This window comes from Zasmidium cellare (genome assembly GCF_010093935.1).
Source record: "Zasmidium cellare ATCC 36951 unplaced genomic scaffold M409scaffold_20, whole genome shotgun sequence".
NCBI classification, from domain to species: domain Eukaryota; kingdom Fungi; phylum Ascomycota; class Dothideomycetes; order Mycosphaerellales; family Mycosphaerellaceae; genus Zasmidium; species Zasmidium cellare.
The window spans coordinates 266,448-294,342 of NW_022986964.1; the positions used below are offsets into that span (position 1 = coordinate 266,448).

At 53.5% G+C, this 27,895-nt stretch overlaps 12 protein-coding genes across 12 annotated transcripts; 4 read left to right on the forward strand and 8 right to left on the reverse strand.

Annotated features, from left to right (window-relative positions):
• Window positions 1-435: 435 nt before the first annotated feature.
• M409DRAFT_55332 (uncharacterized protein) lies at window positions 436-1,208 on the reverse strand (the record flags this gene model as incomplete). The annotated part of the gene is made up of 5 exons (XM_033812975.1): window positions 436-468; window positions 525-598; window positions 655-682; window positions 737-872; window positions 922-1,208. The coding sequence occupies 5 exons, from the start codon at window positions 1,206-1,208 to the stop codon at window positions 436-438; spliced, it is 558 nt and encodes a 185-aa protein (XP_033666862.1).
• A 905-nt stretch (window positions 1,209-2,113) lies between these two features.
• On the reverse strand, window positions 2,114-3,403 carry M409DRAFT_66895 (uncharacterized protein; the record flags this gene model as incomplete). Its single annotated transcript, XM_033817154.1, has 4 exons — window positions 2,114-2,589; window positions 2,641-3,065; window positions 3,121-3,324; window positions 3,381-3,403. 4 exons carry the CDS (start codon window positions 3,401-3,403, stop codon window positions 2,114-2,116), a joined length of 1,128 nt encoding a protein of 375 aa, XP_033666863.1.
• A 624-nt stretch (window positions 3,404-4,027) lies between these two features.
• Window positions 4,028-5,563, forward strand: M409DRAFT_23702 (uncharacterized protein; the record flags this gene model as incomplete). The annotated part of the gene is made up of 1 exon (XM_033806909.1): window positions 4,028-5,563. The coding sequence occupies one exon, from the start codon at window positions 4,028-4,030 to the stop codon at window positions 5,561-5,563; it is 1,536 nt and encodes a 511-aa protein (XP_033666864.1).
• A 603-nt stretch (window positions 5,564-6,166) lies between these two features.
• M409DRAFT_66897 (uncharacterized protein) lies at window positions 6,167-11,945 on the forward strand (the record flags this gene model as incomplete). Its single annotated transcript, XM_033817155.1, has 4 exons — window positions 6,167-6,878; window positions 6,934-9,389; window positions 9,452-9,478; window positions 9,528-11,945. The coding sequence occupies 4 exons, from the start codon at window positions 6,167-6,169 to the stop codon at window positions 11,943-11,945; spliced, it is 5,613 nt and encodes a 1,870-aa protein (XP_033666865.1).
• A 256-nt stretch (window positions 11,946-12,201) lies between these two features.
• Window positions 12,202-12,996, reverse strand: M409DRAFT_23704 (uncharacterized protein; the record flags this gene model as incomplete). The annotated part of the gene is made up of 1 exon (XM_033806910.1): window positions 12,202-12,996. The coding sequence occupies one exon, from the start codon at window positions 12,994-12,996 to the stop codon at window positions 12,202-12,204; it is 795 nt and encodes a 264-aa protein (XP_033666866.1).
• A 514-nt stretch (window positions 12,997-13,510) lies between these two features.
• M409DRAFT_55335 (uncharacterized protein) lies at window positions 13,511-14,971 on the reverse strand (the record flags this gene model as incomplete). Its single annotated transcript, XM_033812976.1, has 4 exons — window positions 13,511-14,331; window positions 14,380-14,507; window positions 14,560-14,714; window positions 14,780-14,971. 4 exons carry the CDS (start codon window positions 14,969-14,971, stop codon window positions 13,511-13,513), a joined length of 1,296 nt encoding a protein of 431 aa, XP_033666867.1.
• Window positions 14,972-15,549: 578 nt separating this feature from the next.
• On the reverse strand, window positions 15,550-16,563 carry M409DRAFT_23706 (uncharacterized protein; the record flags this gene model as incomplete). Its single annotated transcript, XM_033806911.1, has 1 exon — window positions 15,550-16,563. The coding sequence occupies one exon, from the start codon at window positions 16,561-16,563 to the stop codon at window positions 15,550-15,552; it is 1,014 nt and encodes a 337-aa protein (XP_033666868.1).
• A 1,293-nt stretch (window positions 16,564-17,856) lies between these two features.
• M409DRAFT_55337 (uncharacterized protein) lies at window positions 17,857-19,450 on the forward strand (the record flags this gene model as incomplete). The annotated part of the gene is made up of 2 exons (XM_033812977.1): window positions 17,857-18,683; window positions 18,742-19,450. The coding sequence occupies 2 exons, from the start codon at window positions 17,857-17,859 to the stop codon at window positions 19,448-19,450; spliced, it is 1,536 nt and encodes a 511-aa protein (XP_033666869.1).
• A 234-nt stretch (window positions 19,451-19,684) lies between these two features.
• M409DRAFT_23708 (uncharacterized protein) lies at window positions 19,685-20,312 on the reverse strand (the record flags this gene model as incomplete). The annotated part of the gene is made up of 2 exons (XM_033806912.1): window positions 19,685-20,246; window positions 20,299-20,312. 2 exons carry the CDS (start codon window positions 20,310-20,312, stop codon window positions 19,685-19,687), a joined length of 576 nt encoding a protein of 191 aa, XP_033666870.1.
• Window positions 20,313-20,817: 505 nt separating this feature from the next.
• M409DRAFT_23709 (uncharacterized protein) lies at window positions 20,818-21,486 on the reverse strand (the record flags this gene model as incomplete). Its single annotated transcript, XM_033806913.1, has 1 exon — window positions 20,818-21,486. One exon carries the CDS (start codon window positions 21,484-21,486, stop codon window positions 20,818-20,820), a length of 669 nt encoding a protein of 222 aa, XP_033666871.1.
• Window positions 21,487-21,973: 487 nt separating this feature from the next.
• Window positions 21,974-22,900, reverse strand: M409DRAFT_55340 (uncharacterized protein; the record flags this gene model as incomplete). The annotated part of the gene is made up of 1 exon (XM_033812978.1): window positions 21,974-22,900. One exon carries the CDS (start codon window positions 22,898-22,900, stop codon window positions 21,974-21,976), a length of 927 nt encoding a protein of 308 aa, XP_033666872.1.
• A 1,466-nt stretch (window positions 22,901-24,366) lies between these two features.
• On the forward strand, window positions 24,367-27,000 carry M409DRAFT_66900 (glycoside hydrolase family 18 protein; the record flags this gene model as incomplete). Its single annotated transcript, XM_033817156.1, has 9 exons — window positions 24,367-24,630; window positions 24,953-25,350; window positions 25,405-25,588; window positions 25,661-25,726; window positions 25,777-25,896; window positions 25,949-26,172; window positions 26,217-26,334; window positions 26,387-26,719; window positions 26,959-27,000. The coding sequence occupies 9 exons, from the start codon at window positions 24,367-24,369 to the stop codon at window positions 26,998-27,000; spliced, it is 1,749 nt and encodes a 582-aa protein (XP_033666873.1).
• Window positions 27,001-27,895: the final 895 nt, after the last annotated feature.

Here is a 27,895-nt window from a genome sequence, read left to right on the forward strand (position 1 = left end):
CCGTAAACACGGCTGGTGGGTCCGTGCGCGTAATGTGATTGGCTGAAGGGGCAGGGATGTTGGACTTCACTTCACTGGAAACAACTTCGTGTTTGACTTCTACATGTTACATTTGGGATTTTGGAGAGCGTGCCAGAACGTCTGATGAGTGTTATAGTCATACAGACTAAATGCGTGAGCTGTGGACAGTTCATGCTTTCGCGGCGACAGCAGTCTCGCTTCATTGCAGGACAGCCTGTGTGGCACAGCGCGACGTTGTTCCTTTTACAGCTCCAACGACATCCGTTCCTTCTTCAACAGGCTATCGCCAGCTCATGTCCCGCATCTTTTCCCGGCGTGTTTGCTATCCCAAATCACTGGTGCATCTTGCGAGGCGTCGTCCTGCTCTTCCTTGCCGTCTCTCTCTTCTGCCGAACTCCAATCTTTTCAGTACGATCAGGCGCCCGGGAGGATCGCCTCGCCAAAACCCTGTCATCTGTTAGTGGAAAAGGACTCCAAAAAGTCAACCTAGAACAAGTACTTACGTAGATGGTGTTGCCCTGCTTCTTCAAGGCATACACGACATCGAGCGTGGTAACCGTCTTGCGGCCAGCGTACACTAGAAGAACAAAGTCAGCGCATGGCAAAGTAAGCAGCAACGAAAGTCATACATACCGACGATGGTGATGACGTCGCGAAGCAACTATACGCATTGTCAGCAATGTTGCTCACGAAACCGATACGGGCTTGTACGTACGGCTTCGAGGCGCAGCTTCATGGCCAGTCTCGTCTCTTCATACACATTCTTCTGGATGCGCTTGACGCCGCCACGACGAGCGAGACGACGGATGTCGGGCGCTGTGATGCCCTGGATCTTGTCGCGGAGGACTTTGCTTTGGCGAAGTTAGTACGAGAACTTGCCACCAAAAAGGGGGTACTCACCGATAGCGACGGGACTGGCGAAGGTCTGGACGGACCGGGACTGCAAGACCCAAGGGAGGAGGTGCGCCGCTGCCACCGTTGCTCGCATTGCGGCGGAAGTCAGAGATGGATCTCTGGGCGTCGGTGGTGATCGCGCTGTTGGCGCCTCTTCCTCCGGTCGCCTGAGTGCGATATGGTCCGCCGAAACCAACCACGGACTTGCGCGCGGTGGGCTTCTTGCCCTTCTTGGACGAGGTCGCGGAGCCGGCAATCACACCTTGAGAGTTGCTGTCGATATTACTAGCCATCTCTGCATTCTGTTAGTTATCTTGCGTCCAAGGTACTTCCAATCTGCTTACTTCTCGTCGACAAAAGCGGTTTCTTGTAGTATCTGCTCGCAGCGCAGGATGAAGTATCGTATTTTCGTAAGTTCCTCCTCTTTGACAATGAGAAACTGATGGTGAGCGCCTTCGAGTTCGATTCGCCGTCTGGATATCTTCCACCAACGTTGTCGGTGATGTTGCAGCAGTGAAGTCAAGTCGACAACTCGCTATCAAAAGACATGCCATCCTGCGTTAGCGGCAAGGCATCCAAGCGTTTCATTGTTGTCCGAAGTGAGCCCGAAAATCACATGTTAATTTGCATCCAGAATGCAAACGGTGTCTAGAGTAAGCTTCCAGGCTGGAAGGCAGCTCCGTAGCTTCACTCCACGCTGGAGGCATTCGCCCATCATTTTCAATGCGAGGACGTGATTGTCGTTGTAAGCACGAGAACAGGAAATGCGAGCCTGGGCGAGTGTTGTCCTGCTTCATTCAGTGTGTTGGCTGGCACTCTGTCGATGGTCATCGAGTTGAAAGTGACCTACGTTGAAGGGCATGTGGCTGTATGTCGTCTGATGCCCGATTGAGAAATGAACAGTTGACGGTAAGCTTAAAAGTTCCCAAGCGGCAGCATGGCTGAGATCACACTTGAAGGCACGTGGGCAGAGACGTGATCACGGATCATTCAGTCCGAGGATATGAATCTATCTTCATGTCATTATTTCATCTGCCATGCGACTAAAGGCAAGCAGAAGTGACAAGATGCATGCAAGCCGTGAGGGTGTCAAAAGCAGGGGCAATTACGTATCGCTGTTGTGTCTTCCATCATATCCACCAACTCCAGCATGTCGAAACAGAAATGCCGTACCGTTTCCACTACCATGAATATCTCCTCACGAGATGAAAGTCGCCTCCATGAAAACCTGGGCATCCTCCTCCTTCTCCTCCTCTCCCAACTTCACCTTCAACTTGAGCTTTGGTGTGTACTGGTAGATGTACGGCTTCGTTCCGGCGGCGCCTGCGACGATCTGCTTGACGAATTTCGGAAGCTCGCCCATTACGTCGATTCGGTCTGTTCGTGGCTGTATGGCACCTTTGACCTCGGCGTGTAGGTCTTTGCCATCCTTGGTCTTGCCGTCCCAGGTGAAAGCGACAGCACCAGGTTCTGGCCAGTTTGGTTCCGGATCGCCCTTGACCTCAGTGTGCTGAGCCTTGGTGGATGGAGAAGCACCAGCGAAGACGATCTCGCCGTCCTTGACAATGCCGCCGATGTTGACGACCGTCTCGCCATATGAGGGTGGGGTGGTGTACTCCATCATGACGGCAGTATAGGTCGGCGCTGGCACCCAAGCGAAGTTCCATTTGGCGGCTGCGAGCTGTTAGTGTTTGCCGCCCTTCAGAAGGAGCTTTTTCGACCCACCTGCGAAATGTGGCTTCATGCCCTGAATGGCATGGATGAAAAGTCCCAATCCCTTGAAGTCAACCGGTCCGTCCTTGGTGACGATGCTACCCTCAACCCGACATCTTGGCCAGAACTTGTGGTACATCTTCCCCCAGGGATGCGCAGAATCCGTTCCAAACGTGCTGGTTCCGTTCTTGCCCACCACGAAGCCTGGTGTTACCTGAGTGAACTTGAGATCCACGTTCGCATCCTTGCTCGTCGTCGACTTGATCTGATAGCTCTTTCCGTCCTCGCTGATGTCCACGGAGCAATGATCAGCCTTGAAGTTCTGTCTGTCCTTGGAGAAGTCGAAGTTGTGTAGGTTGTCTGAGGTCCACACGTGTGGCTTGCTGGCATCATTAGAGAAGACCTTGCTGCTGAATTGAGCCGTCGTCCTCACTCCCCTTCAAACACCGAATCAGCTATCCATCTTGACTTCCACTCCCCGCTATTGCTCACAAGACGTTGCTGTAGATGACCTGGGCCATGCCGATGCGGCCGTCGTCGCTGACCATGTAGAAAGTCTTGGTCTCGACATTGGTGCCGTCCATAACCTCCCAGGCGAGGTCATTTTTGGTGAGCTCGGTGTAGGGTGTCTCGGTCGCCTGCTTGGCTACGGACTGGATGCCCTCAGGGCCATAGTGGTGGTCCGTGAGGCCCACGCTGTAGGAGACATGTTAGTGCGGCGGCGGACAGATGGGGAATAGATTCGCACATGCGTCTGCTTGACCCAGTTGAACATTTCAGCTGGATGTGGTGTGTATTAATCGGTCGAATTCCTTGTGTTCATGGGAATGGGTGTCGATGTTGGTATGTGGTCTCTTTGCGGTGTATGCTCTCAGCACGAGCCGCAGCAGCAACGCGCTTTTCATCCCACCTTCCAACTGACATCACCGGCGTTGGCTCCGTTGACGCCGGCGCAAACAAGTCCGGGAACTATACAAACGACTGCCAAAGGTGTTGGGGTCAGGCCATCTTCTGCAAAGTTCGCTCCTTGACCACTTCCCTCTCGTGCGGTCGCCAGAAGCAGCATATATGAAGCAGCATCTCCTGCAAGGCGCACTTCTCTACCCCATGCTCTCTTCTCCGCCCTCCACACCGACTCGATGATGAGCACAAAGAGCCGCGTTGCTGGCGGGACTACCAAACGTGGAAGAAGAGACCGCCTCCTCAATGCACCGAATCCAGCGAACCCGCCCATTAATAAGTGTTGGATTGGCAAGAATGCAGCACGACTGCAGGCTAAGGTAGTATCTCTGCTGTTTCTCCTCAACAATTCCAGACCGCATCGATCTTTCCTTCATCACCTCTTACCACCTCTTTGAATGTCTTTCCGCCCTCTCTCCTACACTCCAAGCAGAACAAGATGGCCTCGCTAGTGTTCGCTGCTGGGCTTGATGTCAAGTCTGAGGGAGAACAGGCTAGACCATCAGTGGCAGACTCTGGCAAGAGAGGCCCTTCGGTGGAAGAACTGGATTCAATCGAGCTCGCAGACTACGGCAGTCTCAATAAGAAGAACTACTCCGCGGCCATCACTCCGGCCGGTCCTCAAACACCAGCCGAAGCGTATACGCCAAAATGGGACACTTCATCGCACAAGACTCCAGACGAACTGGAGAGGAGCCAGCCACCTACTCCAAAGCAGGACACTGCAGCGTCAGTTATGCCGAGCTTTTGGTATCCGAAGATGAGCAAGTTTCGAGTTCTGGCGTGTTGTCTCATCTACTTTGGGAACGGCATGAGTGACAGTGCACCAGGTGCCCTGATTCCGTACATCGAAGACTGGTACAACATCGGCTATGCCATCGTCTCGCTCATCTGGATCACCAATGCGGTCGGCTTCATCCTCGCTGCCTTCTTCACAGACCTGATCTTGGAAAAGCTGGGGCGCGCCAAGACATTGATGGTCTCGGAAGTGTGCATGATAGCTGCGTATGTGGTGATAGCATGTTCGCCACCCTTTGCGGTCGTGGTGGTGGCGTACCTGCTGATGGGCTTCGGGAATGCTGTCAACCTGGGATTGAACAACGTCTTCTGCGCCAATCTGGCCGACTCCACCGTCATCCTTGGATTCGCCCATGGATCATACGGAATCGGTGGCATCGTCGCCCCCATCATGGCCACGGCAATGGTATCGGATGGCGTCCAATGGGCGCGATTCTACATCATCACCATCGGGATCCGGGCGGTCTGCTTCTTTTTCGCAGGCTGGTCATTCTGGAGCTACGAAAAGGAGGGTACAACACAGTTCGCAAATAGCCTCCAACAGATCGCCAGCCGGCAAGCTGCAGAAGAGATGGGCCAGCCGAGCAAGATGAAACTCCTTGGTCGAGCGCTGAAAAACAAGACGACGATTATCGGCGCCCTTTTCATCTTTGCTTACCAAGGCGCAGAAGTCTCGGAGTCTGGCTGGTTCATTTCCTACTTGATCAACTACAGAAATGGAGACCCCGCCAAAGTCGGATACGTGACGGCTGGCTTCTGGGCAGGCATCACCGTCGGAAGATTCACTCTCACACACCTGGCGCATCGCGTGGGCGAGAGGCCTTTCGTGTTTGCGATGGGTGTTGGCGTGATATGTTTCCAGCTGATGGCATGGTTCATACCAAATATTGTAGGCGATGCAGTTTCAGTGGCTATATTAGGTCTTCTTCTGGGACCGGTGTATCCGTGTGCCGCGACAGTCTTCACCAAGCTTCTGCCAGGAAACATCCAAACCACAGCGATCAGCTTCATCAGCAGCATGGGATCCAGCGGTGGAGCGATTGTTCCTTTCCTGACCGGGTTGATCGCACAGGGGGCTGGAACGTATGTGTTGCATCCTATCTGCATTGCGGTGTATGTGGTGATGCTTGGCTGCTGGACTATCTTGCCGAGAGTGAGGAAGGTATCTGCGGAGTAACATGAATGTGGCTGCTCAGAGTACACACCATCTACATGTACACCATCGACAAGCCGCCCGACGGCTCAAAAATGCAATCCGCGTTCTGGCCACTCTGAAGACAGACTTTCACATGCAGCCGACTGATGAGCATGATGATGTCTTCAGGATTGGCATATGCGATGAACGGACGACAGTGGGATCCAGGCGTGGGATGCGGTGAAGGTCAATGTTTCGGATCATGATGCCTCTGGTGGATGGCTGGAACTTTAATGTCAGGGAATGATGAGTATGCTTGATGAACAACGACTCAATTCTTCACTACTTTGCGCGTGCAACACCTCTCTCCTGATCATATTTGGTACATGTGACATGTTCAATGCTGAGCGTACCGTAGCATTGGACTCGTGGATGCTTGTGACATGACGCCGATCGTTTCTCAGCGCGGGGTGCAGCAACGCGCTAACCCCTGCCGTTTTTAAACTTTGTTCTGGCACGGGCCCTGCACAAGCGCGGCGGCAGAAATATCTTGTGCAGAAGCCGCCGCCATTTTTCTCTTCTTCTATCAACTTTTGGTCCTTGCTCCTCTCCCGCGGCCTCAGAGGTGACAAGCTGCATACAACCATGGCCGAGCAGGAGACGGGCGGCATGATGGCCCTCGAGGTCAAGAACGGCGACGACTCGATTCGCTTCTGCGAGGGCCGAAGCTTTGGTGCCCAGCGCAGCGTCGCCGGCGAGCTGGTCTTCCAGACTGGCATGGTCGGCTACCCCGAGTCCATTACAGACCCCTCATACCGAGGACAGATCCTCGTCATCACATTCCCCCTCGTGGGCAACTACGGCGTGCCGCCTCGAGACGCCAAAGACCCCATCTTACCCGACCTCCCCGCTCACTTCGAGGCCTCCGAGATCCACATTGCAGGTCTTGTCGTGGCTTCCTACTGCGGCGAGGACTACTCACACTACCTGGCCGACTCGTCCTTGGGCCAATGGCTCAAGGAGCAGAATGTGCCCGCCGTGTGCGGCGTGGATACTCGAGCTCTGACGAAGAGGATCAGAGAGAAGGGCAGCATGCTCGGCCGCCTGCTCATGCAGACCGGCACCAGGCGAGTCATCAATGGCACAGCCTCTCCCAGCGGCGCCATGACACCCAACGGCATTACGCCCGCACTTACACCAGCCGTGCCGGACCTCAATGGCGTTAACAGCGCCTTGAGACCGAACGGCATGAATGGCACCAAGAGCCCCGAGGGCTACTTCGGCAGATCAAAAGAGGTGGCAGTCTACGAGGAGCTCGACTTCTACGATCCCAACACCAGAAATCTGGTTGCAGACGGTAAGCCTGACTTACCACACATAGCAAGTAGCCATAGTCCTGATCCGTATCTCAGTCTCAATCAAGAAGCCCAAGATCTATTCCCCAAGTGCGTCCGTTGCGTTGCGTCATCCGTCTGGTAGAACTGTGCGTGTTCTGGTCGTCGATGTTGGTCTCAAATACAACCAGCTGCGATGTCTGGTGTCAAGAGGAGTCGAGGTCGAGGTTGTGCCGTGGGACTACGACTTCCCTCAGTTGGCTGGCAAGGAATACGATGGTCTTTTCATCTCCAACGGACCAGGCGACCCGAAGATGATGCAGCAGACGGTCAAGAACATTCAGAAGGCGATGGAAGAGGCGAGAGTACCGATCTTTGGTATCTGTTTGGGACACCAACTGCTCGCTCGTGCAGCTGGCGCGGATACACTCAAGATGAAGTTTGGTAACCGTGGACACAACATTCCCTGCACGAACCTGCTCTCAGGCAAGTGCTACATCACCTCGCAAAACCACGGTTACGCAGTCGACTCAGAGACGCTGCCACACGACTGGAGCGAGCTCTTCGTCAATGCGAACGATCACAGCAACGAGGGTATTCGCCATGTCAACCGCCCATACTTCAGTGTGCAGTTCCACCCAGAGAGCACACCTGGACCGCGAGACACGGAATTCTTGTTCGATGTCTTCATTGGCACGGTCATGAACGTTATCAAGGACTCGAAGCTCATGCAACAGCCAGTCGCTTTCCCTGGTGGAAACGCTGCTGAGAATGCTGCCAAGAATCCACGTCTCACACCGAAGAAGGTTCTTGTGCTAGGCAGTGGTGGACTGAGCATTGGCCAAGCAGGCGAGTTCGACTATTCTGGTAGCCAGGCCATCAAGGCTCTGAAGGAGGAGGGCATCTACACCATCCTCATCAACCCCAACATCGCCACCATTCAGACTTCCAAGGGTCTGGCCGACAAGGTCTACTTCTTGCCTGTCAACGCCGAGTTCGTCCGCAAGGTCATCAAGCAGGAGCGCCCAGATGCGATCTACTGCACATTCGGTGGCCAGACTGCTCTGCAAGTCGGTATCCAGCTCAAGGATGAATTCGAAGAGCTTGGCGTCAAGGTCCTCGGTACGCCCATCGACACCATCATTACCACAGAAGACCGAGAGAAGTTTGCACGAAGCATGGACTCCATTGGCGCTCCATCTGCGAAGTCCAAGTCTGCCAACAATATGCAAGAGGCTCTCGAAGCTGTCGAGGAGATCGGCTACCCAGTCATCGTTCGTGCTGCGTACGCTCTTGGTGGACTCGGCAGTGGTTTTGCAAATGACAAAGAGCAGCTCGTTGATCTCTGTCACAAGGCATTCGCTGCCAGCCCCCAAGTGCTCGTTGAGCGCAGCATGAAGGGCTGGAAGGAAATCGAGTACGAAGTCGTCCGCGATGCACACGACAACTGCATTACCGTGTGTAACATGGAGAACTTCGACCCTCTCGGCATCCATACTGGTGACTCGGTTGTTGTCGCTCCTTCGCAGACTCTCTCCGACGAAGACTACAACATGCTGAGGACGACTGCAGTGCGAGTCATTCGACATCTTGGCGTTGTTGGTGAGTGCAATATCCAGTATGCGCTCAACCCAGATAGTAGGGAATACTGCATCATTGAGGTCAACGCTCGTCTCTCGAGATCTTCAGCACTGGCATCAAAGGCTACCGGATATCCACTTGCTTTCATCGCGGCCAAGCTGGGTCTCAACATTCCGCTGAACGAGATCAAGAACACCGTTACGAAGGTAACCTGTGCTTGCTTCGAGCCCTCTCTCGACTATGTGGTTGTCAAGATTCCGAGATGGGATCTGAAGAAGTTCACGAGAGTGTCGACATTGCTCGGCTCATCGATGAAGAGTGTTGGTGAAGTCATGAGCATCGGGCGAACGTTCGAAGAAGCCATCCAAAAGGCCATCAGATCCGTGGACCCAAGCAACTTGGGCTTTCACGAGACACCCGCACTCATGTCCATCGACGTGGACACCGAACTCCAAACTCCCTCTGACCAGCGCATGTTCGCCCTCGCCAACGCCATGCACAGCGGCTATACAGTCGACAAGATTTGGGAGCTCACCAAGATCGACAAGTGGTTCCTCCGCAAACTCAAGGGCCTCAGCGACTTCGGCAAGCTCATGACCCAGTACGGCGTCGAGAGCATCCCGACGAACCTCTTCCGCAAAGCCAAGGAAATGGGCTTCTCCGACAAGCAGCTGTCCGTCTTCTGGGACAGCAACGAGCCTCATGTCCGTCGTGCGAGACTCGAGCAGGGTATCACCCCCATCGTCAAGCAGATCGATACAGTCGCGGCTGAGTTCCCGGCTTTCACTAACTACCTCTATCTCACGTACAATGGCAGCGAGCACGATATCTCTTTCGAGGATCGAGGCGTTATGGTCCTTGGATCTGGTGTGTACCGTATCGGTTCTTCGGTCGAGTTCGATTGGTGCTCTGTGAGGGCGGTGAGGACTTTGAGGGAGAATGGGTATAAGACTGTGAGTTGCATCGACAGTATCATCACCGATGTGACAGCTTGCTGACTATTCTCGCCGCGCAGGTCATGGTTAATTACAACCCGGAAACCGTAAAGCTACCCAGCCCTTCATGTTGCGACAGCTGCTGACTTTCTCTAGGTCTCGACCGACTATGATGAAGCCGATCGCCTCTACTTCGAGAATATCACGTTGGAAAACATTTTGGACATTTACCAGCTCGAACACTCCAGCGGTGTCATTCTGTCCATGGGAGGCCAGACGTCGAACAACATCTCCCTGCCCTTGTACAGATCCAACGTTAAGATCCTTGGAACTTCGCCTGAGATGATCGATACCGCAGAGAACCGATACAAGTTCTCCCGTATGCTGGACAGACTGGGCGTGGACCAGCCAGAGTGGAAGGAGCTGACCAGCATCGACGAGGCCAAGAGCTTCTGCAATCGGGTCAGCTATCCAGTGCTCGTGAGACCGTCGTATGTGCTGTCAGGTGCTGCCATGAACACGGTCTACAGCGAGCACGATCTCAAGAACTACTTAGCTCTTGCGGCTGAGGTCTCCAAGGAGCACCCCGTGGTCATCACCAAGTACATTGAGAACGCCAAGGAGATCGAGATGGATGCTGTCGCTCGAAATGGTATCATGATCGGCCATTTCGTCTCTGAGCACGTCGAGAACGCTGGTGTCCACTCTGGAGACGCAACCCTCATTCTGCCACCTCAGGATCTAGACCCGGAGACTGTTCGCAAGATCGAGGACGCCACTCGTAAGATTGGTGATGCTCTTAACGTTACTGGCCCATACAACATCCAGTTCATCGCCAAGGACAACGAGATCAAGGTCATTGAGTGCAACGTCCGTGCCTCGAGATCTTTCCCATTCGTGTCCAAGGTCATGGGTCTTGATCTTATTGAAATGGCCACCAAAGCGATGACGGGCCTGCCTGTGCGAGAGTACCCACCATTGACAGTCCCGCCGGATTATGTCGGTGTCAAGGTTCCACAGTTCTCCTTCTCCCGACTTCAGGGCGCCGATCCAGTCATGGGTGTAGAGATGGCATCCACTGGTGAGGTTGCCTGCTTTGGCCGTACCAAGTATGAGGCGTACATGAAGGGCCTGATCTCGACAGGCTTCAAGCTTCCTAAGAAGAACATTCTCCTATCATTCGGTACCTTCAAGGACAAGATGGAGATGTTGAAGCCAGTGGAGCAGCTTCATAAGATGGGCTTTGCGCTGTTCGCCACTGCTGGAACTGCTGACTTTCTGGAAGAGCACAACATTCCGTGCAAGTTCCTGGAGGCTCTTGGAAGCGATGATCAAAGAGAAGAGTACTCGCTCACCTACGCTCTCGCCAACAACCTGATCGACCTTTACATCAACTTGCCATCGAGCAACAAGTTCCGTCGTCCCGCGAACTACATGAGCAAGGGCTACCGCACTCGTCGTATGGCCGTCGATTTCCAGACGCCGCTGGTGACGAACGTCAAGATCGCCAAGATCCTCATTGAGGGTATTGCGCGAAACTACGACTTCAATATCAGCAAGGTCGACTACCAGACCTTCTCTGAGGTCCCCACTGCGCCGCTCGTGCTCCCGCCAGCACAGCCGTCCGAGCCATTGACTGACATGCTTAAGAGATCTCCATTCAAGGGCAAGGACATCTTGTCGGTCAAGACCTTCTCCAAGGAGGACCTCCACCTGCTCTTCACCATTGCAGCTGAGATGAGACTGGGCGTGGAGCGTGATGGCTCTCTGGACATTCTTAAGGGTCGCGTGCTTTGCGAGGTGTTCTTCGAGCCATCAACTCGGACCTCGGCCTCCTTCGACGCCGCCATGAAGCGTCTCGGCGGCCAGACTATCGTGCTCAACGAGTCCCACTCCAGCACCAAGAAGGGCGAGTCTCTGAGCGACACTATTCGCACCATCGATCAGTACAGCGACGCAATCGTCCTACGACACCCGGAGAGCGACAGTGTCGACGTCGCCGCCAAAGCTGCCGACCACCCCATCATCAACGCTGGCAACGGCGCCCGCGAGCACCCAACTCAGGCCCTGCTCGATCTGTTTACCATCCGTGAGGAGCTGGGTACAGTCAACGGTCTGACCATCACCTTCACTGGTGACCTCAGATATGGCCGCACCGTGCACTCCCTCTGCGAGCTCTTGCGCCACTACAACGTCAAGATCCAGCTCGCAGCACACTCTCAACTCGCCCTTCCTAGCAAGGTCAAGGCCGTAGTCGAGAGCCGAGGCCAGCTTGGTGCCGTCTCCGACCGCCTCACGCCAGAGATTATCGCCAACACCGATGTTCTCTACTGCACCCGTGTCCAGAAGGAGCGCTTCGAAGACCAAGACCTGTACGAGCAAGTCAAGGACGAGCTGGTCGTCAGCAGCAAGACCCTTCGTGATGCCAAGAAGAACATGATCGTCATGCACCCGTTGCCACGAAACCTGGAGCTCGCTACTGAGGTCGACGATGACCCGCGGGCTGCCTACTTCCGCCAGATGAAGTACGGCATGTTCGTGCGTATGGCGCTATTGGCGATGGTCATGGGATAGATGGCGAGAAAGGAAGGAAAATGGTAGAATGCGATTATGAGTACCCCCCCCCGAAAAGCATAGCGTTGGCGTTTTGTGCGTTTGTGAGTTCCGTTCGCTGGTCTTGATAGACTTCAGTCAAACTAAAAGGTGTGATATAAAAGGCGTTCGATGGGTGTCTCGTGTATAGAGAAAGTCGCATGTACAATGTCAAACCAAATGTACCTGTATCACTCTCCACAACTGCGTTCCCTCGCCACCCTCAACCCCCTCCCACTCACCCAAACGGATTCAACCTCCCCCAAGTCCCCACCGCCAACAAATACAAATTCGGCCCCCAAGCCGGCACCACCGCCCCCGTCGCGCTCACACCCACGCCCCTCCCCCGAAACTCCCCCCTCCTTCCCGCAATCTCCACGACCGCATCCCCGAAATCCGCATAATTCACCGCAAGACTCATCGCCCCCTCCGTCACAACCTCATACCCCGTCTTCGTCTCCGGCGAGAACGGATGGAAGAGATTCGGCGCGTCGAGCAGGATGTATTTCAGAAGGGAGGCGGGTGTGGAGTGCAGGAGGTCCACGGCGCGGGAGAGGTCGAAGTAGATGTTGTGGATGGCGAAGTGCAGGAAGTGGGAGAAGGGGGTCGAGATGGGGACTTGGAGGTGGGGGTTTAGGGCCGAGGAGCGGTTGAGGAGGAGGGTTGGGGGGGTGTAGGTTTCTGGGGAGGTGGATTTTATGGCCTCGAGGGCGGCGATTATGGATTTGACGGTGTCGTAGGAGATGGTTGTGGGTTTTGAGGGGGACGGGGCGGAGATGCATTGGTAGATGCAGTCGGCGTTTTGGAGACAGCTTCTGAGGAGGTCGTGGTCGGAGATGGTCCCTTCGAAGATTGTGAGGGTTGTGTTGGATGGTGGGGTTTTGAGGCGGGGGATTTGGGCGAGGAGTTTTTGTTTCGAGCGCACGAGGAGGTTGATGTGTTGGTCTTCTGGGGAGCGGGAGGAGAGGAGGCTGTGGACGATGGCGCTGCCTACGCCACCTGTTGCGCCGAGGATGGCGTGGGTTGTTGGCATTTTTCTGGGGTGGGGAGTGGTCGGTTGTGGTTTGAGTTGGTGGTTTTGTTGTCGTTGGATTGAAGTATCGTCTGCGTTGTCGTAGCTTCGTTATATGTGTTTGATGGTCATCGAGTTTGGGCAACTATACGTTGGTGGTGTTGGTATTCAAGGTTAAGTCGAACTGTTAGATATTGTTCATTGAAATGGATGACCTCATGCAAACAAGGCTGCGGTTTTTGAGCACGGAAGATCCGTCTCTGCCCCGCATCGGGTTTTCATCAGTCCATTTCCTAGTTCCTACTCTAGCCACTTAAGAACGAATTTACGACTTGCTTCATGCGATTCTTGCATGCGTGACACACTTTTACTCTCTCGTAGACGCGGATGCAGCAAATCCCGACGTTGCTCTCGTTCGCTTGATACCGCTCATGTCGGCTACTCACAGCGGCATCTTTCCGGAAACCCCAGCCTGATCATCAGGCCAACAAGTCACTGTCTGAATGCGGACATTGCAACTATGCATTACCCCCTTCTACAGCCTCTGAGCAGGCCCGAGCCCTTTACGAGCCGACCAACCCTCATCCTTCTCATCAAACCCCGGAATCCCTTCCCCAAACCCCGTCCAACCCCGGAAATTGTCCAAATACAACAAGGCAGCCTTGAGATACCAGCCATCCTTGTCTCCCCAAGTCTCCTCGAAACCTAGGGGAGCGCGAATCGCTTTGAAGAAGTGCACGTCGATTTTGGCGGCTGGGTGCTCTCGCGCTGTTTTCTTGACCCATTCCCAATCTCGTCCTTTGACGTCCACGTTCTCGATCAGGTCTGCCCGGATGGGAGGTCTTTGTTGGCATATGTATGTCGATATGATCATGATGGCGAATTCTCGCAGCATATTCTTACGTTTCTCGGGCGGAATGTGCAACCAGAGGGACCGCATGGCGTGAGCTGAGGTCATGAGGTGGAGGAGGAAGAAGTCGAATTCATGCAGCTCATCGTACGTGCTCATGGCGAGGAGTGTGGCCATATCGCAGGCTTGCTCGAGCTGGTGCAATGGATCTGTGACTTCCCAAGCATTCCAGTGTTCGATTATTGCCGCGCCGGCCCCTTCCATCACTTTGCCCATCTCGACGATTCCAGGGTGATCAGTGAGATTGTCGAAACGTGGATCTTGGCATACCCGCTCGAAAATCTCAACCAGAGATGTAGTTTTGTACGTGGATGTGTCCGGCTGCGGTTCGTCCAGCAGAGTGTGGAAGTCGCTGTAGTCTGTGCATAGCAGGCTGAGGCCTTCAGATGCAACTTCTTTGCACTCAAAGTCATATGCATATGCAAGGTGGATCATTGGGTGTCCCACTGTAGTCTCGTTAGCTCGAAAGACTTCAAATCTACACTTTCACGTACACCCGCCAACAAGACCATTCATGAGTGGCCGATCTTGCTCGAAAAGATAGTTGTGTACGACCTTCTTCCAGTCACCGTTCTTCTTTCGAAACTCTTCGTCGAAGAAGTCCATGAAAGCAACAGTATATCTGTTCCTGGTCAGCGAGTTCACACAAGTCCTATTTCGAGGCCATTACTTACTCTCGCTTCTTGAAGTAGTCCCGCAACCGACTTCTTTCGATCTTCTCTCCCCGAGGAAATGTATGATCGATCTTGACCAACGTCTCCATGACATTGTCGTGTGTCTCCTTAAGGACCTCCGAACTTTGTCCAATGTCCAGAGCTGAGCAGAGGATCTGCGATCACGGTTAGTATCAAAGGCACTTCCAGTGCCTAGACTTCAGTGTTGGCTTTTGCGTACGTGAGGCATATGATCATGCAGGATCAGATGCGGTTCGCGAAGAGGCGCAGCGGCGCCATGATGGATCAGGAGAAGATCTCGCAAAGTCTTTTGCCTCTCATCAGCCGGGGCAGTCAGGTCGTGTCGTTTGGTAGATTTCAGTTCCCCTATGGCCCTGCTAGGTGGGAGGCGAATGGTGTTTTTGGTAGTCATGTTGATCGTGACCTATCGTTTGATCGTGATTTGCAGATGTCTGACTTCACGGATGATTTACGTATAGTCAACTCGATTTGTGCAAGAGCAAAGCAGGACATTTGATATCGTGGGCTACGAGTCGGACTTTCGGTCTTTGAGAGCTCATCCACTTAAACAAGACCAGGGAAGTGGTTTCAAGAGTGAGTTCTCCCAGCTCGAGTCTCGGATACATCATCTGCCATAGCTCCAACTCTGAGCGTGGCGACACACCCAGGCTCGATCTCAGAAAAGTGCAAGCTAAGGGTCCCTAGTACTAAGGTACAAGCTATGTCCGGGTTACTGTAGTTGCCGGCTCCCGTCCTGCTCCTTCGCGGAGCAGCCGTCATAGGGATCGGACGTTCCGTCAAGTCAATCGATGAGGGGAACGAAGGATCCATCTGCCGAGCTCAGCTCTAGCACTGAATGGAGTAGCCAAAGGATCTTACAAGACTTTGAAGCAAGTATTGCACGGTAGATCGGGAGAAAAGCTTGGGTGGGAAAGGAGTATGGTGTATCGATCGCTATTGTTACTTGAGCCAAGTGCTTGTTGGCTTCCCTCAGATGAGCCCGGCAGTCTCATAAAATTGCTTTGCCGCTCGATGGAGAGGGAGGTGCGTTCGAGCCATAGCCTTCGGATCCAGGGGCCAGGTCAGAGGGCTGCGCTCCGGGGGAATGTGACTGTACTGCGATTCCAAAACATTTCTTTTGTTGACAAGAATCCAAGTCAGAAGACCTGCGACATCATCAGGCATGTCGTCTCGCACAACAATGGCAAAGTCTGAGAAGTCCATGCCTAGGGTCTCCTGTGGCACATTTTCCCAGAAATCGGCACGCACTGTGGCAGCTCCCAACCCAAGCTCCCTTTTTAAGTTTTCCAGGGCAGCGGGTTCCGCAGAGACAGGAGTCAATAGGCCGCTCTCAATCAAGTTCCGCCACCAAGGAGTCATGATTGCCTCCTGCAGTAGACAGTCGGCCTCGCCGTTCGCGACTTTGTCGACGCACGTATCAGGGCGATATCCTCCGTCGATGAGTTCTCCTCCCCATGATTTCAGAACATCCCGATCTAGCCCGTGCGCTTCGAGGTACTTCGCGGCAAGATATCCTATAGTACTGGTCCCGTCGTCTGTCGAAGTGACCAGTCTCATCGGCGGCTTTACTCGATGAATATCTGCCCACGTTTGCACTCCATATCGAGGATGTACGGCCAGAACCATTCTATCTCTCTGAGGTAGAACAGCAAGAGCCCGCAAGCTTGGCATTGAGCCAGCAGCTGCAAACATTCCAGTGCCGTTTAACGCTGCAGGAGTATGGCCGCTTGGCGTGATGAGGCAGAGGTCCAGCTGTCCGAGGTACAGGTCTTTAGCCGCTGATACTCCTCCATCAGGCAGACTCTTTATTGTCACCGAGGATCCACGGCCTGCTCGATCGCAGAGTTCCTGTGTGAGCCAGGAGCAGATGCGGTGAAAGTTTGCCTGGCCCCAGTCGCCTGCAAAACGGAGCTGCAATGCACGTGTGATCTTTGGTGATTCGCCGCCAAGCAGCTCCTGCTTCTTGTTGGGGTCGACGAACATTGATGTCCAGATGTAGTCACTGACTTTTGCCAGGACGCAGATGAGCCATGCATCTCCTTATGTGATGTGTGGTCGGGCTTTTGGAGCCATTCGGGTTAATACAGATCCTTTGTCATCTTCGCACGTTGTCGTAGAGCGGCTGCTCCGGATCAGGAGAGTACAGGGCTGCATCTCGAGGTGGTCCATTGCGCAGAAGATCCGGAGTGCCTTTGATTTCAGACGAGCTCGACCGCCAGTGAAGGAGAGTTGGAGGGAGCAAGGAGTGAAGCAGCGGCTAGCGTGAAGTCCGTGGGAGCGGTGGCGCCGCGGAGCGGATCTGCATGTGATTGGCCAGAAGAACAACTTCAACGACGGCTGTTCCATCCTCCTTGTTCCGGTGAAACTGGGGACGTACGGAGCTGTCATCTCTCCGACTTTTCCCAAGCGACTGCATTACTGATTCCACTCCGAGCAGCTTAGACGGCTTGGGAACGATGGGGATGAATGTTACACTTTGGTCGTAACACCGAGAATGGAACATCCGCCGTCGAAGAGGCAAAAAGTCTTGATTGCCTGTGAGCCTTGCAGATCCAGAAAGGTGAGCGCGTTTCCTCAGGCTGACATTCAATGTGATCATAAGATTGATGAAGTTGGAAATAGGCAAAATGTGACGGAATAGGACCAGGCATGCGATCCTACTCTTTCAATTCAACAGCCTGCTGAAGACTTCATCTAGTGTGCGGGCCATGTAGACGTAAAGTGCGCAAAAACGGCATCCAATGCACATGGAGTGGATCTGCTCCTACTCCAAGTTCGACTTCGGAACTACAGGCGCTTCGGGATCGTGTGGCCTTCTTAGAGAGTAGAGACCCAGGAGCGTCTGCCGGAACACCCGCTCCGCGCAGACCCAATAACCCGCCACCTTCACACGTAAGGTCGAATCTCTCCGATCGAACAGATGTTGAGGGCAGGCTTGGGACTATCGACCTGTCTCCCAGGGTCGTCCGACAGAACGATCAGGAGTCGCCTGTTTATACGATCATCGGCCCCACAGAGCGTGCGGAGAATCGGGAGGGCTTCTTTGGCAGCTCCAGCGCCGGCACTTTCATGCAGAATGTGAGTGCCTTGGTCGAGCAGCGCCTCCAAGGGATTGGATCCGAAAGCCGGCACCTCCTTCAGCCATCCGATCATGGCGGGATGGAGTCTTGGTTCCCAAATCGCCAGGTTTCGAGAACTCATGTGGCAGAGCATAGTCTACCTCTCAGAAAAACGGCCGACGAGCTTTTGAATGTCTACTGGGAGGATGTTCATTGCATGTTCCCGATACTGGATCGAGAGAAGACCCAAGAGCAATATGCTTGCCTCTGGACCGGTGAATGCGAGCCGTCAGAGCAGACACCGTTCTTGTGCCTTGTGAATGCCATCTTTGCACTTTCAAGCCAGCTAAATCCAGCAGTATCTCCGCACGAGAGGAGTCGTCTAGCAACCCAATACTATTCGCGGGCCATGGACCAGCTGGATATTTGGGGGATGGCATCACTGCATACAGTGCAGTCCCTTGTTCTACTGGCAATGTACTGCCAAAGTAGCAATGAAACACATCAATGCTGGATTCTCGCCGGGATGTCGATCCGTGTCTCACAGGCGCTTGGGTTGCATCTTCCAGGAGCCAGTGAACGAGTACGAGATGCTCGCACAAGAGAGCTTCTTCGCAGAGTCTGGCATGGGTGCGTGCAATTGGACCGCACTGTCAGCATGACCTATGGACGACCTTGCGCTGCCGGCGAGCGGATGGCCGTTGCAGTACCTCTACCCTCATATGAGCCTGACGATGAGCTTGGAGCTGGGTCCGCTATGACTTTGCAGCACTTCAACCTCTTCACAAGGCTATTTCGTAACTTGCACGAGGTTCTGTACTCGCTTGGTGCCCCGGGTGTGATTCAAGTGCAGTCTCTGGACGAATTGTATGACCGCTACTTCAGACATTGCCCAACGGATCCGAACAAACCATCAGTGATTGACATTGAAGGCGGCTTGCAGCGATGGCACGACGGCATCCCTATAGGTTTGAGAGCCAACCAGTATCAATCGACATCTGAGATGTCTACGCTGCGTCGACAAGCTGTCATATTGGAGCAGAAGTAAGTTTCCAGTCTATGCAATGCTACAACATTCGAAGTATCACTGATCTTTCTTCAGCTACCTTCACGTTCGACTCTTGCTACTTCGACCTTTCCTGTCCGCAATCATTGCTCTTGATCCACATGAGCACTCCAGTGGTACAGCTCCACTCTCAGTCGCAATCTCATTGCAGTGTGCGGTAACCTGCGTCAGGGTCGCTCAAGATAGCATCGGACTCATCAATCGGCACCGACCGCAGGATGTAAGAAGTACTGGAAGCACAGCAACCTGGTGGTTCAACGTCCTATTCATCTACACAGCGGCCACAGTCTTGAATGCTTCCTTGCTCAGTCCGCCGATTATCGGCGAGTTATCCGAGGCATCCATTCTGGAGTCCTGGCAGCTTGCGCTTGCCATGCTGGAAGAGTATACTGTGTTCGGCGAGCACATCAAGCGGCTTGTCATGACATTGCGAGTCCTTTTTGACGCCGTTCCCAAGCAGTACTCGCAGCATCGGCGACTCAGAACTCAGCGAGAACAAGGTTCGAACTCCCGCCCAAATCAACCAACTCACGCCTCGGGTTCAGACGCTGGAGTCCAGCAGGTTGGGCTTCAAGATCAGGTGTCGGGTGTTCAGCCCACGACTTCAATATCGATGCCATTCTTGGCTCCTTGGGTAGAGCAAGCCTTCGACTGGACTCAACAAACAGATAGCCTGTGGGACATGGGATTTGATCCCCTAGATCTGGCATGGCTTACCAGCTTGCCGACAGATCTTGCAATGTGACGTCGACGTGTCCAGTCCCACTGGCGCAGCACCGCCTGCCATTACACGTCACTGGTATTGTCTTGTAGGCTTTAAAAGGAAAGAAGGCATTGTCTAGACCCAGCAAACTTTTGTTTCTACGAACTGACTGGAAGAATCGCGACTATTTCGACTTCCCTGGCTTCCTTACGACTCTCCTACCAAGATGTAATGCTCTAGGACTTCCGCGCTCTTTCGCCATTCCCGCTTCTTGATTCATTCATCCTCCAAATCGACATCCGTAGGTTCGGAAGTCCACACATGGTGGCTTGGCTCGCCCTTCGGCACCGACAGAGGCGCAAGAGCCATGAGTGCGCCGGGGCGAATGGTGATCCCAGAGTGAAGCAGCTCAGCCTCGAGGTTGATAAGCTTAGCCTTCAACTTCCTCCTGTACTCAACCGCAGTGTCCCTCCTCGAGCCGAGTTTGAACAGCATCCAGACATGAATAGTCCCGATCTCCTGATACTGCAGTGTCGGAATAGAGTCGAGGTACGTGCGGAGGACGTTCGCAGAGGCCGGACAGCTGAAGATGGTGCAGCGGTAGTAGAATTTGATGGCTTCGCTGCGGATCTGGCGACAGGTGGCGAGGAGTCCGATGTTCTTCTGTTTGACGCCGAAAGGAGGGGCTTTGAGCGGTGGCAAGCATGGGACGCCGCGCTTTCTCAGTACTGCGACAGCATCTCGTGAGAGCGGAGGAGAGGTGATGCGCACTTCTTTGGTGAAGACGTACTCGTAGATGAGTTGGCGCAGTTCGAGGGGGAGCTTGAAGAGACCGGACCTGTTGTTAGGTGTCAGCATGTTTATCATCTGTCGCGGATGCTTTTACTTACGCCTGGGGTGCCATTGAAGCCGGAAAGGAATAGCGATGTGAGTGTCCCTGTTTTCAATATTCGAGAGTGCTGTGTGAAAAGATGATGACGAGCTTTAAATCAAGTGGAAAGGCGGAGGTGGTCAAAGCGCGGGCTGAGTCACTAGCGCAATCAAAGGATTTGCATGTGATGATTAAGTCATCAGCTGTCTCGTGGTCTAAAGTGAATGAAGTCACGTCTCGCGTCTCTCGCACTTGTTATGGTACTCTTGTCATGACTGGGTTGGTTCGCGAATTAGATACTTCTGACCGCTCGATGGACAATGCTGTAGCGTACAAAGTGTACATTCACATACTTTGGCAATGTACGGTCCGCTGTCTGATCCCCCTTTCAATACTCACTTGGATACCATCTGAACCTTTGCATGATCTTCGAGGTGCTTGCTTGTATGCATGCACAATTCGCTCCGCCCTCGCTTTCGCGCGCAAGTCCCTTCCGCACTCATTGCGACCTCTCCGAAAATGGACTGGCTTTCTCGTCTTATTCAGCGTCTTCGAAACGAGGTGGGGCTTCGTTGAGAGGCTTCGCAGTCCAGACCTCCTCATTGAACCGTCCGTTCCAAGCCATGACTCTGGTCTTCAGCACGCCATTCTTGACAAGTGTACCCTCTTTAACCAGCTTTTTCTCGAGGATCGCCAGAATTTCAAGCTTGAGACATCTCTGACGTGCAAACAATTCGAGATCCAGCTCAGCTCTCTCTTCGGACAATTCGGCCCCGTCTTCCGCATCGTAGCCGACGCAATGGACGTGGATGGTGGTGATGAAGTTGCGATGCTCAGGAGGAACAGACTTCAGGAACCTGGCAGTGTGGAGATGCGGATCCCAGAAAGCATCAGACACCCTGAATGTAGTCCGTCCGTAGTATGCCTTCAGCGCCTCATGGCGGATCTGCTTGCAAGTAGCGAGTCCCGCATTCCGGGTGCGAATGTCTTTGCGGCGGGTGTGAACGTGGATGGTGTCGGAGAAGGTGTGCTCGTAGATCTCGTCGCGCAGCTCACGAGGGAGAGCGAGGAGGCGTGATGGAGTGACTTGATCGGACATCTCGGTGGCAAGAGCGTCGGTGGGCCGGTTTTGTGATTCATTTTGATGCTCGTCGCGTGGGTGTGGTGGGCTCGGCGACAGAGTGCGAGAGGCCCACTGCTGTGGCATAGCTGCAGTGGTGACCATGCGCCGGTGTTTTTTGTTTTGGCGCTGTTTGTGTAGAGGTGGAAGGCTTTGAGAGTCGCAGCAAACGGAATCCGCAGCGAGCCGGCGTGTGACGTGCTTTCACACCTGACGCGGTCGCAGTCAGAGTGTATCAAATTGTTGCATCAAGATTGAGGAGAGTACCGCGATGACGACTGTCTCGTGGTTGAAAACACACTCATCTGAAAAGTCGCTCAGCGCAGCTTGACGTGTGCTGTGGCGTTCAGGGGCGACAACAGTATGTGACGATGGTGGCGACGTCGGCAGTAGGCCACCGACGGCAGCGAGGTGAGCGTCATTGTTTCGGAGAAGCTTTCAGGATATATAATTCATCTTTGAGAGTGAACCATGCCCTTCGTTCAACGCAGGCAAAGTGGGTGAGGTTCAAACTCTTCGAAAGGGTGTTAAGGGCCAAATGCGATCGACTTGATGCTGACTTTATTACAGTAATCTATGCGGCGGCGATGTTGCCATCCTCCTCGCCCTGCTTATTGAAATCGGCATAGAACTCCAAATATTCCTCGACAGTATCGTACAGAGCGGTCTCGAATTCAGGATCCCATAGACCGTACTTCCACCTCCACCTATCGGCATCATCGGTGTCTTCTGGCTTTCGACAATATGCCGCAAACCCGCTATTGCCAATCCCAACTGCAAGCGCAAGCAAATGGTCATCCCATTCTCCCTGAATATCGCCAAGATGGCCTTGGCTAATTTCTTCGTCCGTCCTAGGCACCGTCACGAATCCCGAGTCCCTCGGTTCCTCTCCCTCCGCTTCCTCGCCATCGATATCGGTGAGGAATTTCATCTGGCGCAGCTCGCCGAAGTATCGATATTCAGGAAGTCCATTGCCGCAGATTCCGCGGACCAGAGTCATCAAATACTTCAACTCGGCCGGTAGACCGTCGGGATGGACCTCCGTCCTCTCCGCTGTTCGGGTCTGTTCCTCCGTCTTTTCGATCCACGCCTCCCGCGCCTCAATGTCAACTTCTCCGTGAACTATCCCGTCTAACCGACAACTCCTCACGAGATTTTCCCCTCGATCCTCACTCAGAAAATCCCGAATGGACGTAATACTACGATCCGAGGGATGTTCTAATCGGATCCCGTAATCCTGCTCGAGTCTTTCGATTCTTCGTTTGGGAAGTTCTTCGGGACCGAGATTGGGGGTTGAGGGCCAGAATTCTATGGGTTTGATTTCGCGAGTTTCGAGATCTGAGATGGCGGCTTCTAGGGTGGCCATGTTGATTTCGAGGACTCGATTCCGGTATTTTTGAAGGGCATTTTCAATGATGGTCTTCCGTTGTTGGCTCAATCCATCTCCACCACGGAGTGGTAGATCGAAGCTGTGAGACGCATCTGCGTCAGTTGAAGGCATTTCGCCTGTATTTCGCGGAACTGTGAGAGCGGAGGCACCAGATTCCAGAGCTGTCCCCAGGCAAGAAAAGCTTGATGTTGACGGCAAAAGGATGATGTCGAAAGGATCGAAAGAGAAGCTTCCAGGCTAGCGGACGTGCGTCCGGCTCGGCTGACATCGGTGGCAAAGCATGGCCCTCCATCGTGCCTGCCAAGACAAAAGTGCCGACTTCAGCTCCTTCAGCTACTGTACCAAGCAAATACCCTCCACATCGATCTGCAATTGGCGACCACATTGGACGTACATAGCCAGACGCAGACGGCCTTTCATCCGCGGCCCCACCCACCTATTGGCTCGACTCTGGAAAAGGCTTTGCAGATTTCCCCTTTCGTCTAAAACCAACACCTACCCTCTCTTGACTGGATTGCCACTGGCTATGGCACCTTCTCGACTCGCTGAAGATGTACAGACCGGCGGGACTTGGCACTACTACATGCATACAATAGCGGACGGCAGTAGTCCGTGGGTCTGGTTCGCACGAGGGTACAGGCATGCTAGCTATGCCGTTTCGAGCTTCATGTACGAAGCTGAGGAGTATTCAACATCAGCCTTTGGTCCCGATGCTCTTCTTCGTCGAGGACTGACACATAGCGGCGAGTGAACATGGCCAGCGAAAACTTTGATGGCCATACCCTTATGCGGCATTGGCGCATTCAGCGGCATGGCAGAGAGAGCTACCAATGTCCTATGGAGTCATCGTCGAAGACCGTTGAACGACCTTCTGCAAAACAGCGTCATCTACACTTTCCCTCTGTATTCACCGGCGGAGAAGCCAATATTCAACAAGTCTGCTCGGACGTTCTGCCGTGGTGATGCCGTCCGGCTTGCTCATGTCATAAATACACGAAGTCTTGCACTCTCTTTGAGGCGAGATACTTCCTGAACTAATGTTCAAGATGAGACCCTCAGTCGAGAGTAGCAGGCCCTCGAGATTGGTAAGTCTCATTTGTCTTGGACTGATCGCTCGGCAAACCAATGCACAATTCAACTCGGCGATCTCACCTTGCCCAGTAAAGTGTGACCTTACAGGGTCGGACTCCTCGGCATGGACATACTATCACGACTTCGGACAACTGGATGCTTGCAACGGGACTGTTGTCTTCCAGACCAACATCTACAACAAGATCGATGATCCCAACACTCACGTCTACTTCCGTGCATGTACAGCTTCAGGTGGAACGATCACGGATCCCCAGGCCGGAATCACAAAACGCTCTGAACATGCTGGCAATCTGAATCGACGACAAAACCTTGCTATCAACGACACAGCTCCATCCGCTCCCCAGTTGACGCTCACCACCTGGCAAGATGGCCAAATCGAGGCATCAGCAGCACAAGACGCAATTCAAGCACTGCAACGCTACGCCGAGGCCACGACATCGGACACAACTCTCGTTTTTGCTTGAAAGCAGCCAGTTGTCGCTGGAATGTACATTGGCTCTCAAATCGACAAGACGAGTGCTGGTGATGTCCTCGATGGCTTCAGCGATCGGATCGGCCAGGGAAATGGGCAGCGGCTGGCTGTCCAGACCTGCAGTGCGACGAACCTCAGCAGTTCGCAGTACTTTGGTGTTGCTGTTGCCGACACTGATGGTCTTGCCGCGGTGCAAGATGCCTTGAGGAGCTGGAACGAGGCCCAGTGCGTCGACGGGGACTCGAAGACTGCCTGGAGCGGACCTGAGCTCAGCACGGTATCAGGGACGGAAGTCTCTGTCGATCCTGATACTGTGACTAGCGATGGCGATGGTCTGCAAGGCCGGTCCCTGCATGCAAGAGATACTTGCAAATACACTCAAGGTATGACAACAATCCTCACATGTTTACACCGCTAACAATATCATCTGCAGTTCAAGCTGGTGATGGCTGCTATGCCGTCGCCGAACGATGCGGTTGCACGCAGGATGAGCTCGTGTCCTACAATGGAGGCGGTAACTTCTGTTCCACCCTCAAAGTCGATCAGGTGCGTCTTTTCTCCGCCGGGCTTCCATGGATGTATTAGTCTAACTTTTCAAGTACGTCTGCTGCTCACCTGGCGATCCTCCCGACTTCTCCCCTCAGCCTAATTCCGATGGAACTTGCTCCGCCTACACCATCAAGTCTGGAGATTACTGCCAAGCCATCGCAGATGCCCACAGCATGACCGTAGAGGACATTCAAGATTGCAATCGCAACACTTGGGGATGGCAAGGCTGTGGCAATATTTTTCTTGGGATGAAGATCTGTCTCAGCACGGGAAGACCACCTTTCCCAGCCGTTGTTCCAAATGCGGTCTGCGGCCCCCAAGTCAATAACACTGAGCCCACGTCGGATGTGTCTGGATGGGCTGATCTAAACCAATGTCCTTTGAAAGCATGCTGTGATATCTTTGGCCAATGTGGAATTACATCGGACTTTTGCACGCCGAATCCAGCGTAGGTCGAGGAGCAAAAGCACTATAGAATTGCCAACACTGACATTTTCCTTAGCGACACGGGAAACCCAGGCACAGCTCAGCCTGGTAGCAACGGCTGCATATCCAACTGCGGCACGGACATCATCACCAGCGGCAGACCCTCCACTTTTGAGAGAATCGGATACTATGAGGCTTTCAGCGTTGAGCGTCCCTGCGATCATTTATCTGTCGGCTCCATTCCCGACCGATACACCATCGTACATTGGGCGTTCGCCGATCTGAGCGACAGCTTCCAGCCTTCAATCAGCCCTTACGAGGATGCGTGGTAGGACTTCAAGAAAGAGACTCGGTTTAAGAAGATCGTGTCCTTTGGTGGATGGGAGTTCTCGACTGCGGTGAGTTATCTCTCGGATTCGTCCTACCCTTGGAAGCTGACAATGTGTAGCCTAGTAGCTTCGACATCTTGAGATCGGCCGTCAAGCCCGAAAACCGACAGAACTTTGCCAACAATGTCGCGAAATTCGTGCAAGACGAGGGACTTGATGGTGTAGACATCGACTGGGAGGTGAGCTACAAATAAATATGATCTTTCAGTCCATCGTTAACAAAGTACTCAGTATCCGGGCGCTCCGGACAGTCAGGGTGAACCAATCCCAATCGACTCGCCCGACAGTGCAGACAACTATCTCGAGTTCTTGAAACTCCTGCGAGCCGCACTCCCAAGCAAATACTCGATATCGATCGCTATCCCGGCTTCGTTCTACTACCTGAAGGCTTTCCCGGCTGATCAATTGGGCGATCTGCTCGATTATTTCATCTACATGACTTACGACTTGCATGGGTAAGCATACGAAATACGTTTGAATTCCACGCTGACAAGTTAAGGCAATGGGATTATGGCAATACTTTCACCAACCCCGGCTGCCCTAATGGCAACTGTCTCAGGTCGCAGATCAATCAGACAGAGACTGAGTCCGCTCTCTCAATGCTTACCAAAGCAGGAGTACGATACTCGAATTACTCTATCGTTCGATCAAAACTAATGAGTATCGCAGGTCGACTCAAGTAAGATCATGCTCGGACAGCCATTGTACGGACGCAGCTTCAAGATGACGGATCCCGGCTGTTACACCGCGGCCTGCACTTTCACGGGCCCTTCAAGTGGTGCCCAGCCTGGTAATTGTACCGGAACACCAGGCTATATTGCCAATTTGGAGATTCGCAACATCATCAATGGCGGCGAGTATGATGTTCAGCAATACAATTCTCTTGAAGCTGGGGACATTCTGGTCTACGATGGCAATTGGGTCTCGTGGATGACTGACTCGACGTACGATCGACGAAGTGACTATGCTCGAGGTCTTGGGCTGGGAGGCACGTCCGATTGGGTTAGTCCTGCACTGAAGTTTTCCCAGATGCCGTGGCTGACTGATGAATCAGGCTATTGACTTGAACTATACCGGCGACGCTGGTGGTGGTGGTGGTGGAAACAGCGGCGACGGTAGCGGTGTTGTCACCATAGATCCATCGATCTACGGGGATCCAAACCCACAAGTCACCTGCCAGCCACCATGCACGTTCGTGTTCCCACCATGGACGTTGCCGTATACCAACACCATCTCTCCAGCCCCGATCACGTCTTCGATTGTTGACTACTGGCCGTACGTGACTACGATCAGTGGCACCGTCACGAGCACCCTCTATGTTTCGAAGACCACCGGCAAGTCTCACCACAGCCATCTTCTCATTACACTCGGCTAACTCTTGTACAGTGACTACAATCACGCCAGCGCCGGTGACCACGACAAAGATTCCGGTATCGAACGTGGAGTGGACCGACACTGACCAGAGCATCATCTTCTTGACAAGCAGTGTCATTCTTCCACCGGTCACATTGACTCAGGACTCCACGGTCTACACAACAGATGGCATGACCACCACGATTTCGGGTATCACCTACAAGTACAGTCAGGGACCATATCCGCCCGTGACAAGGCCGACTTCTGGAACCACTTCTAGCCCCGGGATGACTGGAAATCCCACCAGTACCGAAACGCCGACTTCATGGTCCACATATGGTATTTTCCCACCTCCAACCTCATGCGGCTCATGTCCGCCATCTGTCACTCCAATCATCGGTCCACCTGGCCCTATTTGCAAGACCGGCTGTGGAATCCAATGTATAGCATTCTGTTCGCCAGAACTGCCTTGTATTGGCCCGCAGTGTAACTGCATCGGGATTGGATGCCCTGGAGGAGGTGGTTGTGTTGGTCCTGGATGCTCTGGCTCTGATGATGACAATCCAGACGACAATGATGATAATGACGACGACGACGACGACGATGATGATGACGATGACGACGATGACGACGATGACGACGATGAGGAAGATAAGTGTGAGATCGATACATCCACCGGTCTCTGTGACAACGGCAATTTCCCGGTATTTGACGCTTCAACGGGACAGATCAGCTGCGATGGCTCCATGGAGCCGGGTGAATGCCAACAGCGCGTCGACAATAACATGGAAAGTGTGCAGAACCAGCTCGAAAACGATCAGCAGT